Source organism: Ambystoma mexicanum, chromosome 1q (genome assembly GCF_040938575.1).
Source record: "Ambystoma mexicanum isolate Mex_15411 chromosome 1q, UKY_AmexF1_1, whole genome shotgun sequence".
NCBI lineage: Eukaryota > Metazoa > Chordata > Amphibia > Caudata > Ambystomatidae > Ambystoma > Ambystoma mexicanum.
In genome coordinates, this window is record NC_090922.1 from 1,433,783,710 (window position 1) to 1,433,801,785 (window position 18,076).

Here is an 18,076-nt window from a genome sequence, read left to right on the forward strand (position 1 = left end):
ACAGAGACATCGTGGTCATTTTTTCCCAGCGATGTCAGAGAATTTCCTTGGTTTGTATTTCATTCCTGAGGATGCCCCGTGTGCAGGGCGACATGCTGGGACTTTTGAACGTTAAGCACCACAACTCTCCTTCTGCTGATCCCAGAGGCGTTGTTACTGGCATGATGGTGTTTGAACGACTCCGTCACAGGAAGTTTCACCGGTGCGGAGTCCTTGATCGTCAAGGCTTTTTTTTAGAAGATACTAAAAGAGGCCACTTTTCCAGAGTGCCTCTTTGTGTGATGACTTGAGGTACGGTCTCTTCCCACATGGGGCACAGATCTTCTCTTTGAGTTTATAGGCTGAAAAACACATCTATTTCTAACCGGTGCCACCTTTGGAATTTTATTTAATGGGGGACTTGACTCGATATCATCAGTGGATGTCGTTGGTAATGGGACGACTAGGTTTTTTGTCTTTAATTGAGGGTCTCTCTCACCGTCGTTCCTGGTCAAATCAATTTGTTGCTCGCCCGTAGGTAGATTTGAAGAAATCAGTCCATTTCTTTTTCACTAGTCTGAGTTCCAAGCGAGGTTGATGATTTGACTAGTGAAATTTTGTTACTCACTAGAGTAGCTTTAGCAGAAGACGGCTGGGGGTTTTCAAATGTTGTTTCTGTTGATTGATCTTTCAAGCTCGAAGTTTCCCTCGTTTTTGCCAAAATAAAGCCCTCAATGAATGCAAGCTTAGGATTCATTGCAGCAGTTATGTTTGTATGATCTTTTAGAGTTTCAGCAACTACTTCATACATCTTGCAGAATGGAGCCAGCGCGATTGCGACTGAGGATATTATTGTTAAGAGATCAGGCTTTTTCCCTGGTGAATCTTTGTGCTTTTGATGCTAGAGTTCCGACAGAGGCCTACTTTGTGGAGGGCTGATGAAGAATAAGTCTTTCCTTGGAATTGACTCAAAAGACTTTGGGGGTTAAACAGCTTTTAAGGAACTTGGTTGCAGTCTTGTTTCACTTCGCAATTCCTCAGGTGAGATTCTGAGGATGTTCAAGATTCCCCCGTAGCTCCAAGAAGAACATGTCGGTGTTTACTGGAGTCTTTCGTTATTTCAAAATCGCCTGTCAAGAGAGCATCTGTGCATTTCCGGTGCTCTGGGTCAATGTTAGATGTTTGAGTCATATCAGTAGAGATGGTCTCACACGTGTTGTAGTTGGTAGTTGCTCCACAGATGGTATGTGGGCATGATTTTGAAGATGACTTTTTTTGAAAGCGAAGCGCCGGGCTTCCGTAGTGCCATCTTACAGGTTGCATTGATTTGTCCACCAACTTTGAAGTAGGGACAGCTGGTGGCCCGTTTTTGGGCAGCTCAAGTGAGCAGTTAGCCACTGGTTGGTCCACTAAGTCTTCAGTTCCTTCTAAGATTTCTACGTCTGAGATTTCACCCGAGGGTGTTTTGGCGTTTGACCTTTTTTTTAAAGCAGCTTAGCACTGTTTTAGCAAGCGCAAGTTCCTTTTTTTTTAATGGAACGTGATGCATCTTTGGTTTGTTTCTTCATTTTTGTCACTTTTATTTTCTGCCTCGGGAGGTCTTTCGGGCGACAAAACCCTGATGCTGCTTTTAAAGAGACCTCGAGAACCCCAGAGTCAGACTCGCACATGTCCGACGCATGGGGTTCTGGTGGATGGAGTGGTAGACGATCGATCAGCTCTTCAAGGATCCACCGCGCAAAGACCATTATGTCCAAGTCAAGGCCGGTATCGAGCGAACCTACCGGAGAGTTTTCAGCAGACCTGTCAGATGCTCCGGAAGGTAATAGCATATCCCTTTGTTACAGTTTGGGACTGACCAAGTCTTCTGTTACAGCAGTTTGGTGAATTTCAATTTGTGTTGTCAGTTGAGGGTTGTGCATTTCGAGTCCTGGTTTCTGGTATTTCAGCAAATTTAAAGTCTCTGCTTATATCTCCTTAAGAGAATGTATTTTGTTCCTACTACCTTGTGAGGCTAGTGTTTCTACTTCCTGACAAATGTCCATTTGTGAAGAGGAGCTTCTGACTCCTAAAACGCTCGATGACTCCGTCAATCCCAGTGTTCCGTTCCGGTGGTTTTCTTCCATTATATAAGGAGTCATGGGTGGTTCTGGGGTTGTTTGCTTGGAAGCCAGATCCAAGGTAGATGGATCTGGTAGAAGTTCAGCATGGCACAACGTTGGCGAACTTGATTGGGACATATGGATGCTGCTAGGTAGCTCCAGAGTCGGTAATGCGGTAACTAACATTATGTTTATTGTGCGTGATCGAGTTGGTGCCCGAATTGAACTTACTGATTTCATTAAACGCTCCGGCTGTAGTAAATCTGGATTTGCTATTGAAGTCGCTGAAAATGAGTTGAAACGTCCTCCAGTTGGTGATTCTGCAGGTTATTTGGCCACGCCTCCTCCTTTGCTCGTGTCACGAGCGTGGGTTCCACTCCAGCTGGGGCGCGGCAGGGTTGCACTTCTTAAGAGGGCCCGAGATCTTTTCAGTCAGACTTTTGGCCAGTACCTCTGCTTCCGATGCCATAGACTGCCTCAGACTGCATTCGACTCTGCCTCCGCTCAGCAGAGGGCAGCAGCTTTTCAAAAGGTCCGCCCAGCAAAACAATCAGCACTGTAGAGAGACTTCACACAATGGACTGTAGTTGTCTCTGCAGTCAACTCCACCTTTTATAAGGGTGCTGGGGAGCGCTTCACGGACAGCCGTGCTGTCCGCGGACACTTTGGACACCAAAAAGGGCTGAAAAAGTTCCAAAAAGAATCCAGATTGCAAACCGCCTTGTCTGGGACATGTGCAAGGGTGAAGTTTTACAGTAAAACACCTTGGATTGTTCACAAAAACACATTTTGGGTGTCCGGGGCCTAGACAGTGCTCACGGACAAGGGCCCACGCTCGGCGTGGGTGAGGTCACACGATGACATCGTAGACACGTTCGCGAATGAGACTACTGTCCATAGGACACTTATTGCGTGGAATCAATTGTACGCATGCGCACAGGTGTTCTACGGACAGGGGTTGGGTCCCTGAACTAATTAAAATGTGACACATGTGCGGCGGACAGTTATGGACAGGCGCGATGTTCGTAGGACAGGGTTGGGCTCCCCAAACTAATTAAAGGTGCGTCGCAACATTGCGGACATGCAGACAGGTTGTGTTCTACTGACACCTCCATTTTGATTGCGGACAATACGAACATGCAGAGTGTCCTTAGGACACCCCTCATTTTGGTTAATTGCGGACAGGTTATGTGTCCTACGGACACCTCTATTTTGATTGGGGACTGTACGAACAGGCATAGTGTCCTTAGGACACCCCCATTTTGGATAATTGCGGACATTCCGGACAGTCGTGCCGTCCGCGGACTTCCAAATGGCTTTTAAAAAAAATAAAACACAGACACATATACAAACTGTTTACATAATTTATTAATATACAAAAATATAGAAATTATGAAAGAGGGGGATGCAGAAATGGAGAAATATACAGGGGAATTAGGGTTTTCTACATGTAAGGTGGTAGGGGAGGAAGGGATTGAGGTCTCGTCATAACATTTTTGGTGACGGGGAATTTTTGGGGTGGTTGACTCGGACATGGAGAAGGGGTACAGGTGCACGTGGGACAGTGATATTACATTTTTTCCATTATATGGTTTTATACAAAGTTATTCAAAATAATGAAATTAGTCATTAATTGATCCATTGTTTTGTTCTAAATGCCGTTGATGATTTTCCACAGTGTCTGTTTCTTGTTCCATTACTATACGATGTAGTGTTTGAGTATTATTCTTATTTTCTGTATGTACTGTTAAAGGAAAAAAATGTGTTAGGTACATGTAAAATAATGCAAAAAAATGTAGCAGACGCTCCTCTCCAGAAAGAACATGGCATGATAACCTGTTCTGAGATGAGTTTGCAGCACACGCGTTTTGCTCACTGTACTTTTCACAGATGGGAAATATCCATTTGCATATCATCCTTTGTCCCGCCCAAATGGGCAGTTCAGCACCGAAATGCTGTGGCAATTCCTCTCTGAACAAGAGTACCTACAGCAAACCAAACATGTGTTTCAGCCTTGTTGGGCCTCATCGGTGAGGTGAAGCTGTGCCTCTTTGAGCACAGTGAGCAGGGAGTCCACGTCTGGTTGCCCCCAGGTAACTCAGGGTGACGTGAGTTATGGCTGCTTAGCTTACCATAACTGGCGAATTTCAGGTTTTTTTGTTTTTCTTGTAACCATGACGTCCCTTTAACAATGTATTTTCACTGATTATATATATATATTCAGCAGGGTCATTTTAATTACATCGATCTTGTGCAAAGCATTAGATTAAGTTTCCTTCAACTCTTGCGTTCTGCTGCAACTTCTATGAGCTTAAGACGCAAGTTTGTCGCTAAGAGGTGTACAATGTCTCTAGTAGCCCTGATCCCGGAAAATTGTGAACATGGAACAGGTTTTGAATGCATGTTCTAGCAATAGTGAAACCTATTGCTTTTTATAGAATTTACTTGAAAATGTGACCGTTTACCAAAGATCTCTAAGGCATTAGTTAAGCAAGGAATTGAGCCCTCAGGGTTACACGCAAAGATCAATAGGTCACTGGTATATAAAAGCACCTTAGAAACACAGGCACCATTCACCTCAATCCTCTCTTTGGCCCAAATTGAAGATGCTAAAGGTTCCATAAACATATTGAGAGAAGGGACGGCAGGGCAGTCTTGTTGTGTACCACGCCAGAAAGGAAATGTCTCAGACCATCCCACCTTAACACGGATTTGTGTAAATGCTTCACTATACATATGTCAATTTGTGTTAATGTTTGTAACTAGTGCCTTGATGCTCCAGGGATTAGTGCGCTCTATAAATGCTTCAATAAATGAATAAATATATAGAGATTTAAATAGGTTTAGAAAAGAAGGGCCTTTCTGTTGCTGTGGAGAAGCCCAGAACACCCTACCAAAAGAAATTTCTGTGTCTATTGTAGAGGGCATTTAAAGGCCCAAACTGAAGCCCCTTTCACATGAACAGCACGATTTTAAGTATATATCTAATAAGTTAATGCACTGGCAGAGAGGTTCAAATACCAGCTCCCAAGGGTCTTCCTTTTTTGAAAAATCAACTGTTCAAAACTCGCCATGCCGTTGCTTTTCTTATGAAGCATGTATGAACAATGCTGACTTAATTGTCACCAGGCTGTTGGAACTAGACTGTTAAATAGTTGTGAATATAGACTCCCCTGTTTTCCTTGCTCTTTCTTCCTCAGCTCCCTCCCTGCCTTCCACCCCTCCCTTAAGCTATGGAGTCTCTGAAACAGTAAGGTGGATGGGGGGTTCTGCCTGCCATGCATTATAAAACGCCAACAATTTTTTTTTTTTAAAGCACTCTATCTGCTGTTTTTTATTTTTCTAATATTTGATGTTTATGGACAAAATGTGAAGCTTTTGGATGATAGTTATTTCTTTAGTTCCCTTTTTTACACCACTTCTCATCTATCTGCATAGAAGTGTTCTTAAATTGGGCTATGCTGGCTGGTTAAGTTTGTTCAGCAAAGGTGTATTTTGGATTAGTTGTGGGGCTCTTTATAATGGTGTTAGACATCTGTATAGTAATTACTTATAATATTTCCCAAAGAAAACATAACCAAAATTCCTCAGGTTGGCTTTAGCTGCAAATCAAATTGGCTAAAAAGCTTTATGTCGTGTATTCAGACGAGTTTTACGCTGAGATAAATGGATGGGGATCAGTGCATTCACGTTATTTTCTAAGCCATTAGTTGTGGTTCGGTTTAGGAAATAAATATATGCTTCTATTATTTCAGTGGAGACACCGACATGTTTCCTGCATTTTCATGATGGGGTACCCTTTAAACAAGAAGCAAAAAGTCAAAATATTGTCTTCTTAGATGAAGGATAGAAAAGAGCCTGTTTTTGTGTCGCCAGTTACAACATGACATTTAATAGCAACACAATAAAGTTCACCGTAATATGGCTGCCATATTTTGTGCACAGTTGTTTCGCCCATGTAGTGTAATCTTGATGAAGGCCAATGTTCTTCAAAGTAGCAGGGTTACATCGTAGCGTATCGCACAAATTGCAGATCAACATTTGGTACACGATTATGCTCTCCCCGGACAGCAGTTGCATAAAGTGCTTGAAATAAAATTTCAATATTTTTAAATTCACCTCATCCAGCTGTGTTTACACTGAAAAAGCAATCTGTTTAATAGACCATATTCTAACTGGCAAGTATGTATGCCAATATTTTATTATTTAATAGTATGATGGGTCAAACCCACCCGCCCAACTACATACTTTTTATTTACAAGCATTACGTGTGCTTCAAACTGTAAATGGTAATTACCAACTTGAAAATGGTTTGCTATATACCTTGGGGAAAGGCCCTAGCAGATATTGCAAAAGTCATTTATGTATCCACGGATGGGATCTACTTGTGATGTGTCACAGTGAGAGTTCCTGCTAGTGCAGAATCAGGAATAATGCAACTTGGTGAGAGGGCAACTCGACCAAGCAGTAAAAAAACTGCTCAGTGCCTGCAGCATCAACCAACACTACTGCCCACACCATATGACCGGATGCAGGGCGTATTCCAGTGTCACATTTGGCCAGTGCTTAGGTTTCTACCGATCTGCTTGTGTCTTTCCCACTATGCTTTTTGTTTTGCATGGAGGTTAACACCCAAACAAAAAGGTTCATATTGAAAGCTCTTCTCGCTAATATCCCAAACAACCGACCTCCTAAACTGATCCGAGCCTAACATGGCTTGTTGTTTGAACAACAGTTCTCTTAAATCTACTTCTGCTTCGTGGCACTTTGCCTTGACCCTTTTCCTCTGTGATTTTCCACCGACAGGGCACAGTACAAGGCATCAGTTGCCATGTGAGGGGCGAAGAAGCGACATTTGGAGTGAGCGATAGATGGTCTGTCGCCATGCCACCGCCTGCCAGTGACCGAGACAGCGGCTTTGGGGAGCCATTGGAGCCTCCACCATCTCTTTGGAAACTGGTGGAAGAGTATGTGCCGCAAAGTGAGAGGTCCGAGATCCGGAAGATTCTGGGAGAGGCTGCCGTGGACCTCAGTCTTGAGCTGCATGCAGAGGTAAGCTTTGGAACAATGGAAGAATGCCTGTCGTGCAATACTTTCACCGGAATACATGGGGTTTGCCTTAATGTAGTCTCTTTTATATGGATATAGATACATTGCTGAGACTGCACTTTTCTTTGAACCGTCAACAATTCTGTTTGATACGTTTTGTTTTGAAAAACATTTCTTCACATCAAAGGACTCCATCTATTATTTCTTACCTCCTTATCTGAGCAGACACTGGGAATTTACATTGGGGGAGTGGGGGGGCATTTGTACCTTTTCTAGCCTGGGTTTCCCTCTTCTCCTACCCTTAGTTTGACTTCTTGATCTCTACCTGGGCTGCTCCACTTTTTCAATGTGAAAGCCGGACTTGAATTCACGCGCACACATGAAATGGCCGCCCCTTGCCAGGCTTGTTTCTCCACCCAGTGATGGACAGTGCCTAGTAATGTCTGGCCAGTTTAGTTTATTACATACAACTGTTACTTAAATAAATTGTACAGTAGCTGATCTAGATCTCGCTAACAAATAGTCAAATTAAATTATCTATTTGAGTGCAAGGTTAATGCCTTTAAAGTAGCATGTAAGTTTACTTCAATGAGCTAACTAGAACTAACAAACAAAGCTTCCAAATATATGCTGCCGATTTTAAATTGAGCACTAAACATTTCTCCTGAGTGTATGCTTAAAGGATAGTTCCGGGACTTTTTTTTTATTGTTCCTATGGTTCGGCCATGTGTTTTTAAGCATAAATCGGTAGATCGTAGAAAACTTTCCTATGGACCTTACCCGACTTTTCGTCCATTAACGCACTCGAAAACATCCGCCATTTTATGATAATCCTATCATTTCCCCCCATCGCCCTGGCTCACCTGCTTTTGCGGCACTAAATCAAATCCCCCGCCCCTGAAACAGACTTGATCAAAACATTCATATTCCCCGCCTCTATCCGTGACGTGACTGAGCTGCGTAGGCAAACGCGCCCAGGCGTCTTCTACGCGACTCCACACAGAACCAGGAAATCAACACAGATCAGCTCACACAACACAGCGCGCCACAATTAGGAATATGAAACTGTACTTTTAAATTAAACCGCAAGATTGTAAATTTGGTAAAGTACATTTATTTGACATCAAATGTTTTGAGAATATTCAGCGATTAGCATTTTTATTTGCTCACGTTCCAAAAAGTTCGTTTCGAGGCACACGATGCATTGTTGATCTAGTTAGATGGAACTGTCAAGATCCATACCTCGGGCTCCTCATAGACTTCCATTGATGATATTATTGAAGATGATGCTTCAGTGACTCCCTGAAACACAGTAATTGCATTAGTATGGTTTTCTATTTTGATAAAAAGAACAGAAACTTTGTGCAGGCGTGAACGGCTCATCTAAATAGACCTGCACAAATGATCAGTTGTCTAAAATAAATAATGGATATGTAAATATGATTCGATTTGCTTGATCGTTGGAAGTGTCACCACCCAGAGATCTGCATCAACTACTAGGGGTGATGTTCTTGTAGAAGAAGCTCCGTCATCTCCCTGAAACATAGTGCTTGCGTTAATAAAGAAGGAAGTATAGCGGATGTAATCACGTCATATGATTTCGCTTGATCGAACTGTCAGTATCCATACCTCGAAATGCATAAGAACATCAAGGGACGATGTAACTGCGGTGCACACTTCTGCAAGCTGTTGCGCCGACCTGTAACTGCATGCTCCCCCTTCTTCTTGGACTAATGCTCCATCGACTCCCTGAAACATAGGACTTTCATTAGTAATGAACACAAAATTGAAAAAAGAAGACACATAGGAGGGCGACGGAACTGTCCTGAAACGTACCTCGAGCATCTGAGTGACATCAACGGTAGTCGTCAATACGTTGGACTCCTCAGCATCTCCCTGAAAGACAGTACTTGCATTATTTTGGATAACAATAATTATAACTGAAAACAAAGACTAGAGGACGAGTACAAGGGTGTACCATTAGGTAACATAATTACACGATAAATTAAAACTATTGATTTACATGCCTAAAACAAGTCAGTGGCAGAATAGCCAAGTAAGATTACCCGATGGGCGCTTGAAGTGGCTGATGACTGCAATAACGACACGGATGGAGAATCTTCCGCCTTCATATTGAGTGGATACATAAATGGGGAAATTATTGTTAGCTAATGCTACACACTACCGCAAGGCCAAGAGATAAATACGTAAACTTGACTCACCAGTGGAGGGATGTGGATGAATAGAGTGGGAATAGCGGTTGAGAGCAATTTTCGCCTCGCTCGCGGTGTGTTCTTCTTTATTAGCAATGATGTGGAGTACATGTCAGAGGTAAAGTGCCTGCTGCAGATGCGGTATCGATCACCCCTCTTGTCCGCAAAGACCTCTAGGACTCTACTTTCAGGCTCAGACGGTGGATATCCGCAATATCGGACCCATTCTCTTATCTGATCTATTGTCTTAGGGAAAACATGCATTATAGTACCTTCAGATTTATTATGGGTCTTCGAAGGGCAACCGCCAATGGAACAGGCAGGCATTGTGGAAAGTTCTGAAAAGTAAAGATCAACAATTCTCTATGAATACCAATGTAAACTCAGAACATGTGACTAGTTCCTTGCATGTACTGTCTTGAACGAAAAGAAATTGGACGCAAAATGATTATGGTACATGGCCTTACCTTGACGAACAAACAGTTAGATGCAGGGATCAGAGTAGTTTCTTGTCGTAGAACAGGGAGCAGTTCACAGGTTGCAAACTGACGAGTTTCCTCGAAGTGGTCACGGAAGTTCACAGAGACGAAGAGCAGATAACCAGCACCTTCACGGGTTGACTAGCAAAGCGCAAAGAAGTGCTCATTAGAAATATGAAGTGGGTTATAAAGAATTCGAAACAGGGGTGTGTTTGTGAATGAATGACGTGTATATGTCGTGGCATTATGTGGATTGCAGGGGGCCGTCCAGCGTGAGGGGGGATGCTTGGCAGGAGACACGGGGTCTGGAGGTAGACATGGGAACAACAACCCATGCTCTATAGACCACTTTGAAGTGTACATGGTCTTTGGCACCTCTTGGCCTTTATCGCTCCCTGACTGCTCCAGTTGCCAGCACAAGTACCCCGGTGCGAACTGCCTTTGATAGGGCGGGGGGTGGATTGGGGTGGTGGTTGTGCAGACAAGACTCGTTTGCCGCAGGGCCTCACCAAGGAGAGGCCATCTAACTGCATGTAAGAGGCTGGCTGCAGGATCTAGTACATGGAAGGCAGGGGGGTGAGTTTATAAATACCTCACCCTCCCAGGAGAATATATGGGTGCAGTTCACCCTGGAGACCCTGGATGCCTAGGCAGTTAGTCAGCAGCAGGCTGGCCTGTGGTGGCAAGGCGGCACGGGCCAGAGGTGGTCATCTCTGTACCCGGTGCCCAAAAGGATGATTTATTATGATCAACCATATTTACCTATAACCATGTTTTGTATCAATAAAATACAACGGCCTTCCTTTTATTGCCAACGCTTGAACAAATCAAAACAACCATTGTTAAAATATATATTGGGTTTTATTTTGGATCTTAATTTCAATTGAACATAAATAATAAACATTACACATTGTAAATTTGCGGTTGCAGCACATCCAGGGAAAATCTGCGGTATTGTCCACTGTCGCTGGGGAAATGTTGTCTAATGGCAAGTACCGCACAGGCAGGTATTACTCTCCGAACGCGGTGTCCGAGCCTCCCGTGAAGCCACCAAGTGAAGCAACGATAGGCCACCAGCCTGTACCACCTGTGAAAATGAAAGATGCAAACTGTATTAAAATGACAAAACTTTCTTATCACTGTCGATTCAGGTAAAAAGTGTCATTCTGCTTTGAAAAAAATTCTATCTAGAAAATGCACAATATGGAACCAATTTACATGCATTCGAATGATATGTAGATGTAATTTTATATGTGGGAGACGACCATGACATAGTAGTGGCATCACTGACATCACAACCAGAGTATACTTACTCGTTACTCGGATTACGCGGACAAACAGTGCCGCGAAGTTCGTGCATAAGCACCATCATCATCCTCAACACGGTCGTGAGAGGCAGGCTTCCCTGAACTCTGGCAGCTCGGTGATGCATTGCGGACTTGGCTCGCCTTCCGAAATGTAGGCCAGGCATCCCGAGTTTTCTCGGCAGCAGCAGTTCTCCTCCTCAGTTGGCATTAGCTCGCACCGATTGCACGTGCACCAGGTGGAGACGCCGTCCATGCGACATGGTCCAGGCTCTTCATCCGTTGACTGGTCCTCCCAACTGCCGTCCGAATCCCCATCGTTTTCGCGTGCTTGACTTTCCAGTAGTTCTTCCTCGGTGTACTCGGGCTCGTACATATACGGCATTATTGTAGCCATTATGTGGTAAAGAAAATAAAATAATTTATAGCGGTGGTACTGGTATCTGTTCACACGGGCTACAATCAATGAAGGTAGCTGACCAGGACACAGAAACGAGTCACAGAATACTCAAAGTAACACAGAGAGAGGAATGGACTCGAAAATCTGCTGCTGTGTGTTGTGAAACGGTCTGTTTATACTTATTGAGGAAAGAGGCGTCCTGCCATTTCCGTGGCGACACTTCATTAGCTGAGGCGCAGCGATTGTTGACACGAAACGGGAAATGGGTGGTACGCGTCTGCTGATGTCAGGCTCCGGGGCGGGGGATTTGATTTAGTGCCGCAAAAGCAGGTGAGCCAGGGCGATGGGGGGAAATGATAGGATTATCATAAAATGGCGGATGTTTTCGAGTGCGTTAATGGACGAAAAGTCGGGTAAGGTCCATAGGAAAGTTTTCTACGATCTACCGATTTATGCTTAAAAACACATGGCCGAACCATAGGAACAATAAAAAAAAAGTCCCGGAACTATCCTTTAACAAGGCAGTGTTTTGATAGCCAGAAATATTTATAGCGCCCTAAAGAAATGGAAAATTCCTGCTCTTCAGTCTTTGGGCAGCACCTGTTAATTGATTTGACGCTTTTTGCATCTCCTCATATTGCAGAAGGCAAACTAGGGAATCCCCGATGCAGACCCAGGTGCTTAGCACTGCTGTTAGGGAGGTGCGATCATGTACTTTTGCCAATAGAAAATAGGGGGTCGATTCATGGAGCAAACGTGCGCCGAAAATCCCAGCGCAAGCAGGCACAAGGTAGCGCAAGCGCGAGAAACGCAGCGCACGCGCACGTGTGCAATCCAAGGAAGACGCTGCGCGTGTTTCCCGCTGTCCGTGCGCCCAATCCAGCCATGGCGCACGCAGGCATACACGGCGTGCGCTACGCGCACAGCAAAAGCGCACATAGCGCGGCGCACACAACCAAAGTGGGCGGAACAGTGGGCGTAACACGCGGAATGGGGAATAACGCGTGAAAAAGAAGGCGTAACTGGGGAAGTACTGCAGGGAACTACACGGAACGCCCACACGCACGCGAACAACCCGTATTCATGGATTCGAATACGGGAAACCAGCGCATGGCAAAAGACGCACACAGGCGTCAACGTGTCCGCCACACGAAGGCAGGCGGAAGCGTCCCCGCGCACAGTATAAAAGTGCGCGCAAACAACAAACACGTATATACAGCTACGATGAATGCCCCATTTGTCGCAGCACTGATCGTGGGACACCGCAGGAGGAGGAGAATAGCCAGGGCACGCATTTTCGCACTACGACAAGCCTTTTTGGGATGCCTGACGACCAGGTCTATGGCAGGTATAGGTTTCCACCCCACACCATCCTAGACCTGGTCAGGGAGTGGGAAGATGACCTTACATCCCCCACCCTTTGCTCCCAAGCATTGATCCCCTTGGAGAAGCTGCTCAATGTCCTGCATTTTTTGGCCACTGCGTCATTTCAGCGGACTACTGCCATAGTGGGGGGGGTCTCACAGGCCACACAGTCACGCTGCCTACACCAGGTCTTGGCAATCATGACAGCGCGCCCCTCAGTCCGCAGGCACATGTACATGCCCAGAACACCCACAGAAAGGCAGGCCGTTGTCCTGGATTTTTTCAGGGTGGCACACTTCCCCAAAGTGCTCGGTGCCATAGATTGCACCCATGTGGCCCTACGTCCACCTAGGGCCACTGAGCACATCTACCGAAACCGCAAGCACTGGCATTCCATCAATGTACAGGTGGTATGCGATGCAAAGGGAATCATCACCTCTGTCTATGCAAACTACCCTGGCTCCACCCATGACCGTTTCATATACAGAATGTCCGCCCTGAGCCGGGCCCTGGAAGCTGGGCAGCATGGCGACACATGGCTCCTAGGTGAGTACAAATGCCCTTGCACATGCATGCATGTCACACACACACACAAATAAACAAACCCCAATAATCACAACCATTTACACCTCCCCAGGGGCGAGTGCCTACCCTCTGAGCAACCACATGATGACGCCAATCCGGAACCCCACCACACCACCCCCAGGTAAGATACAACGCCGCCCATATTGCAACCAGTCACGTTTCCGCTCCCTTGACCGCTCTGGCAGTCAGCTACCCTATGCACCACCAGTAGTGTGCAGGATCATTGTGGCAGCATGTGTCCTGCACAATGTTGCAACACGGCAGGGCGTCCCGGTGGACATGGTGGTGCCCCCCACATCCCCAACCACAGGCACAGGCGCTGCCCATGGGAGGGGACAGGGCACGTGGCGAGGAAGCCCGGACCCAGCTTGTGGCCACATTTTTCACCTAAACTCCCACCCCTGCGGAGTGCACACAGGCCTGGCACATACCAGGTGACAATTGATGATGACAAAGAGACAGTCAACTGTCACAACCCTACCACCTGAGATAGTTGCCATGAAAGTGCCACATTGTCTGCATCCCTAGCTACTTAAACACAAGCTATCCTGTGTGACATGATATGGCCTATACACAAGTATTTCAAGGTGCGATGAGGCAGGGAGGGGGGAACAAGGGAAGACCGACAACGGTACTACTAGGCCAGGTGTCATTTAGATTGTGCAAGTGCAGGGGTAGGGGGAAGGGAAAAGGGGAAGGGGAGGGGGGGGAGTGCAGTACATGGTAAGTAGACCAAAAAACAAATACATAGGCCAGCTGGTGGCAACTGCAAAGGTAAGTGCAGACAAGTGCTGGGAAGGGGGGGCTGTAGGGATAGAGAGACAGTACCGCAGTACAGGGGTTGCCTGGGAGGCAGTGCAAGTGGAGAGTGGCTGGGCCAGGGACCGAGGTCGGTGAGAGTGGCCCAGTTGCAGATCCAGTGCAGTTCCAGTGAAGAATTTTGCAAGGGAGAGGCAGAGAGAAAGCTGAAGCAAAGAGGAAGGTCTTGAGGTGCTTCCCGAACCGGAGATGGTTCCCCTCAAGTTCCAGTGAGGCAGCAAGGCTGTTCCAGAGGGAGGCCCCTGCCGCAGAGAGCTATCTACCCCCAGCTAGTTGCTTTGAGAAGCGGATGACCCTGACATGCAAGGTGGGCATCACACACACCTGCAAAACAGGCCATGGCCATCACTGTTGGATCACTCAAACCCTCCCAAACCACAACATGACATGGCAAGCAATACCCATACACCAACACAGTAACAATAAGGTACACATTGCCATGTCCAAAATGTACAGTGGCATCAGACAATGATGCCTGACCTGGAATCAGATGAAATGACTGACCAACAACCTCCCACCCAAAATAAGTCATTTCCAAATGCATTACAAGAGTTGTAGACGTAACATAACAATGAATGCCTGTCTACATGCACATTGTTTGTTTGTTTGTTTGTTTGTTTGTTTGTTTATTTATTTATATAGCGCTCTTGACCCGGGGGTATATATGCGCTTTGAACATCAGGTTACAGGTAAAAGACAATAGTACAGTATTGATAGGGCATAGATAATAGTATTCAAACAATATACATAAAATTGGACATTCGGAGTGCATACATATGTGGTAGGACAGTTATTTGTTGGTTAACCAGGAAATGACATTGGTTCTGAAAGGTTGGAAAGTAGGTGTGGATTTAATATCCAGTGGGATGGAATTCCAGAGTTGTGATGCCAAGGTTGGGAAGCTGGATCCTCCGGCTCTTTTGAGGGAGTATTTGGGAACTGTTAGTTGTAATGAGTTGGACGATCTGGTGGTTCTAGTGTTCTGTCTTAGTGTAAATTTGTTCGAGAGGTAGGGTGGGGCAAGATGATTGAGGGCTTTGTAAGTAAGGCATATGGTTTTCAAATCAATTTTCTGTTGGATGGACAACCATTTGCAGGCAGTTCTGGTGGCGGAGATGTGTTCCCTTCTAGGAATATTGAGTGCGGCACGGAGTGCGTTATTTTGTAAAACTTGCAATTTATTGATTACTGTTTTGTTGGCACCTACATAGAGGCTATTACAGTAATCCAGTTTATATTGAATGAGTGCTCTGGCTAGGATGAGACAGTTGCTAGGGGAGATCAGTGGTCTGCAGGCCCTGATAAGTTTACCGGTGTAGGCAGTGGCTGAGGCGGTCATGTTGATTTGTTTAGCTAGGTTGATGTTCGTGTCTAGGTAGAAGCCGAGGGTTTTTACGCTCTTGGCAATGGGTATGGTGTTACCGTCAATAGTGAAGCTAGTGTAGCCGGGACAGAGTTTACTGATAGTGTTCGGTGAGCCGACAAGAAGCAATTCAGTCTTGTCATCATTCAGGCATAGGCCATGTGTGGCCATCCATGCCTGAATGATGGAAAATACTTCATTGATCCATTTGGCGTCCTTGTTGTAGTTGCCTGATAAGGTGAGGAGTATCTGGGTGTCATCTGCGTAGTTAGTATAGGTGACACCCAGATTGTCCAGCTTGTCGAATAAGGGCTTGGTGAAAATATTGTAAAGGGTAGGTGAGACACAGGATCCTTGTGGGACACCGCAGGTGATGGGGATGGGGTCAGCCGCTGCTAGGGGCATTGCAAAATCAACACTGCAGCGTCTGTGTGCTGTGTCCTGTGGGATGTTTTTACCCATGCATCCAAGCCCTACAATAAAACTGTGCAGTACTGGCATGGAAAACATCATGATGGCCAGAACTCCCCAGAGAGTGCACAGGGAAAACATGAAGAATAGGCTGCCACCCATTTTTGCCATGTTGTGAGCACAGGAGGGCACTGCCTACAACCACCAGTGGGCTACACACAGTAGCCTGAAACCATTGGGAATGGCAATGCAGATTGCCAAAAAAGCAACTCAGAACTGTGGGGAATTCATTTTCTTAATCCCAAAAATGGTTGCATTACCAGTACTCACCACTATCAGAAAGCCGGCGTTTTAAAACCACCAGAATTTTGTGTAAAACTGAACAAATGAAACAAAACCAGGCCAAGGAAAGACTTGCTAAGAGGTGGATACAATGTAAAACTATATTCTGAAATGACTTGAAGGAAGTAATTATTTAATGTATATGTAAAAATTGTCAGTTTGATTTGAATGTAGAAAACTGGGAACAAAAAGTGACATTTAGCTGAAACCTGGCTTAATGAAACTGGATTCTGCCTGACAACTACCCCCGACAGGAGTTGAAACCTGCCCAGCCACTCTTCCCCTCCCAAAAGGAGTTGTCACCTCTCTGATTAGATTAGGGGTGGAGCAGCTGGGGACTACAGGGAGTTGAACAAAGGCCTGTCCTGGACTCAGGCAAATGTTATATTGGGGGGCCGTAAAGTGGCTTCCTCTTAGGGGAAACTGGGAGGGGCAGTGCCTCTGCTAGCAGCTGAGCTTGGGGGAAGTGGATAAACCAGTTATTCCTCCCTGTGATGTGGGAAGCCACACCCCTTTTTGGCCAGGGCATAATTTTAAAAAGATAGATAACTCAGAGTGCGGACTTGTCAGAATTATATAACTAATACCATTATTTTTGTGATTTTTCTGTGAACATTTTGAGAGGCGTTAGGACCCTGGGGGGTTGCTAGCGGAAAATAGGGTCTCACTCCAAATGTCTGCATGTTAAAAATCTGACACTTCATCAATTAATGTCCATACTCCTTGCGCACATGTATGTAATTTTGGGTAAATGTCCGATATTGCAAAACCAGTTAAAAAGCGCAAAATGTTGTCATTTTTGAATGCAAGCCCCCAGGAAGATCCGAGGCGGACAAGCATGGACCATAAGGAATATATAATGTGCACATGTAATTTCAACAAATTGTATATCTGGGAAGGATGTATTTGAATCAAATATAGATTTGTGGGCAAACTGACAAGGGGAGGTTCCTCTGACCATAAAGCCTACAGCATCACTCCGACTCACATTTCCTTCCCCCAATCAAGGGAGAGGGGAGAATTGGGCCAATGACAAGTGAGAGGGGCAGGTTTAGTTATGACCAACGCACACACCCACTTTCCAAAACACATAAAAAGAGACTGCTGGGACAAGTAGAGACATTCAATTCCATTTGCTGCGAAGCATGCTGACCGAAGACTTCACATCCAGAGTTCCAACACTTGGACTTCCAAGCTAAACAGAGACTACAGAACTTTGAACCAAGGAGGCCCACTGCAAGCAAAATTATTTGTCAGCAGGCCTCAAAATCATTTGCAAACTCTTCCACAGCCGGGCGAGCTGTCTGAATTCTTTTGCCAAGAACTCTTGCCAGTACCCAGAAAGCAGTGTTACATCCAGAATCCACTTGATCCGGACCGGAAAGCAGAGCAGTATCCAGAACCAGAGGCCGCTGAATCCAGAGAGGCTAGACCAGCAGAGCAGAGCTGACCCAGACCGCTGTGAGCAGAACCAATGACCCTGATCGCTGTGAAGTGCCGAGACCAGAACCGGAGTCCAGTCCAAAACCTGACCAAATCCGTGGCGAGGCTCATTCCTGCACAAAATATATTGCGAGTACCTAGCAGAACTGTGCAGAACCAATCTCTTAGTTAAAATAATCTAATCCAAACTATTTCAACCTAAGTAGAACAGCCTCCTAGAAA

The 18,076-nt window shown here is 45.5% G+C and overlaps 1 protein-coding gene across 2 annotated transcripts in view; it reads left to right on the top strand.

Annotated features, from left to right (window-relative positions):
* The window catches only part of CCDC24 (coiled-coil domain containing 24), a 1,158,678-nt gene that overhangs the window by 110,495 nt on the left and 1,030,107 nt on the right, over positions 1–18,076 (top strand). For both annotated transcript variants that reach the window (XM_069642308.1, XM_069642309.1), the window contains exon 3: positions 6,888–7,133. In XM_069642308.1, the coding sequence (XP_069498409.1) occupies positions 6,966–7,133 (168 nt within the window). In that variant the 5' untranslated portion in view covers positions 6,888–6,965. The remainder of the gene's footprint in view (positions 1–6,887; positions 7,134–18,076) is intronic.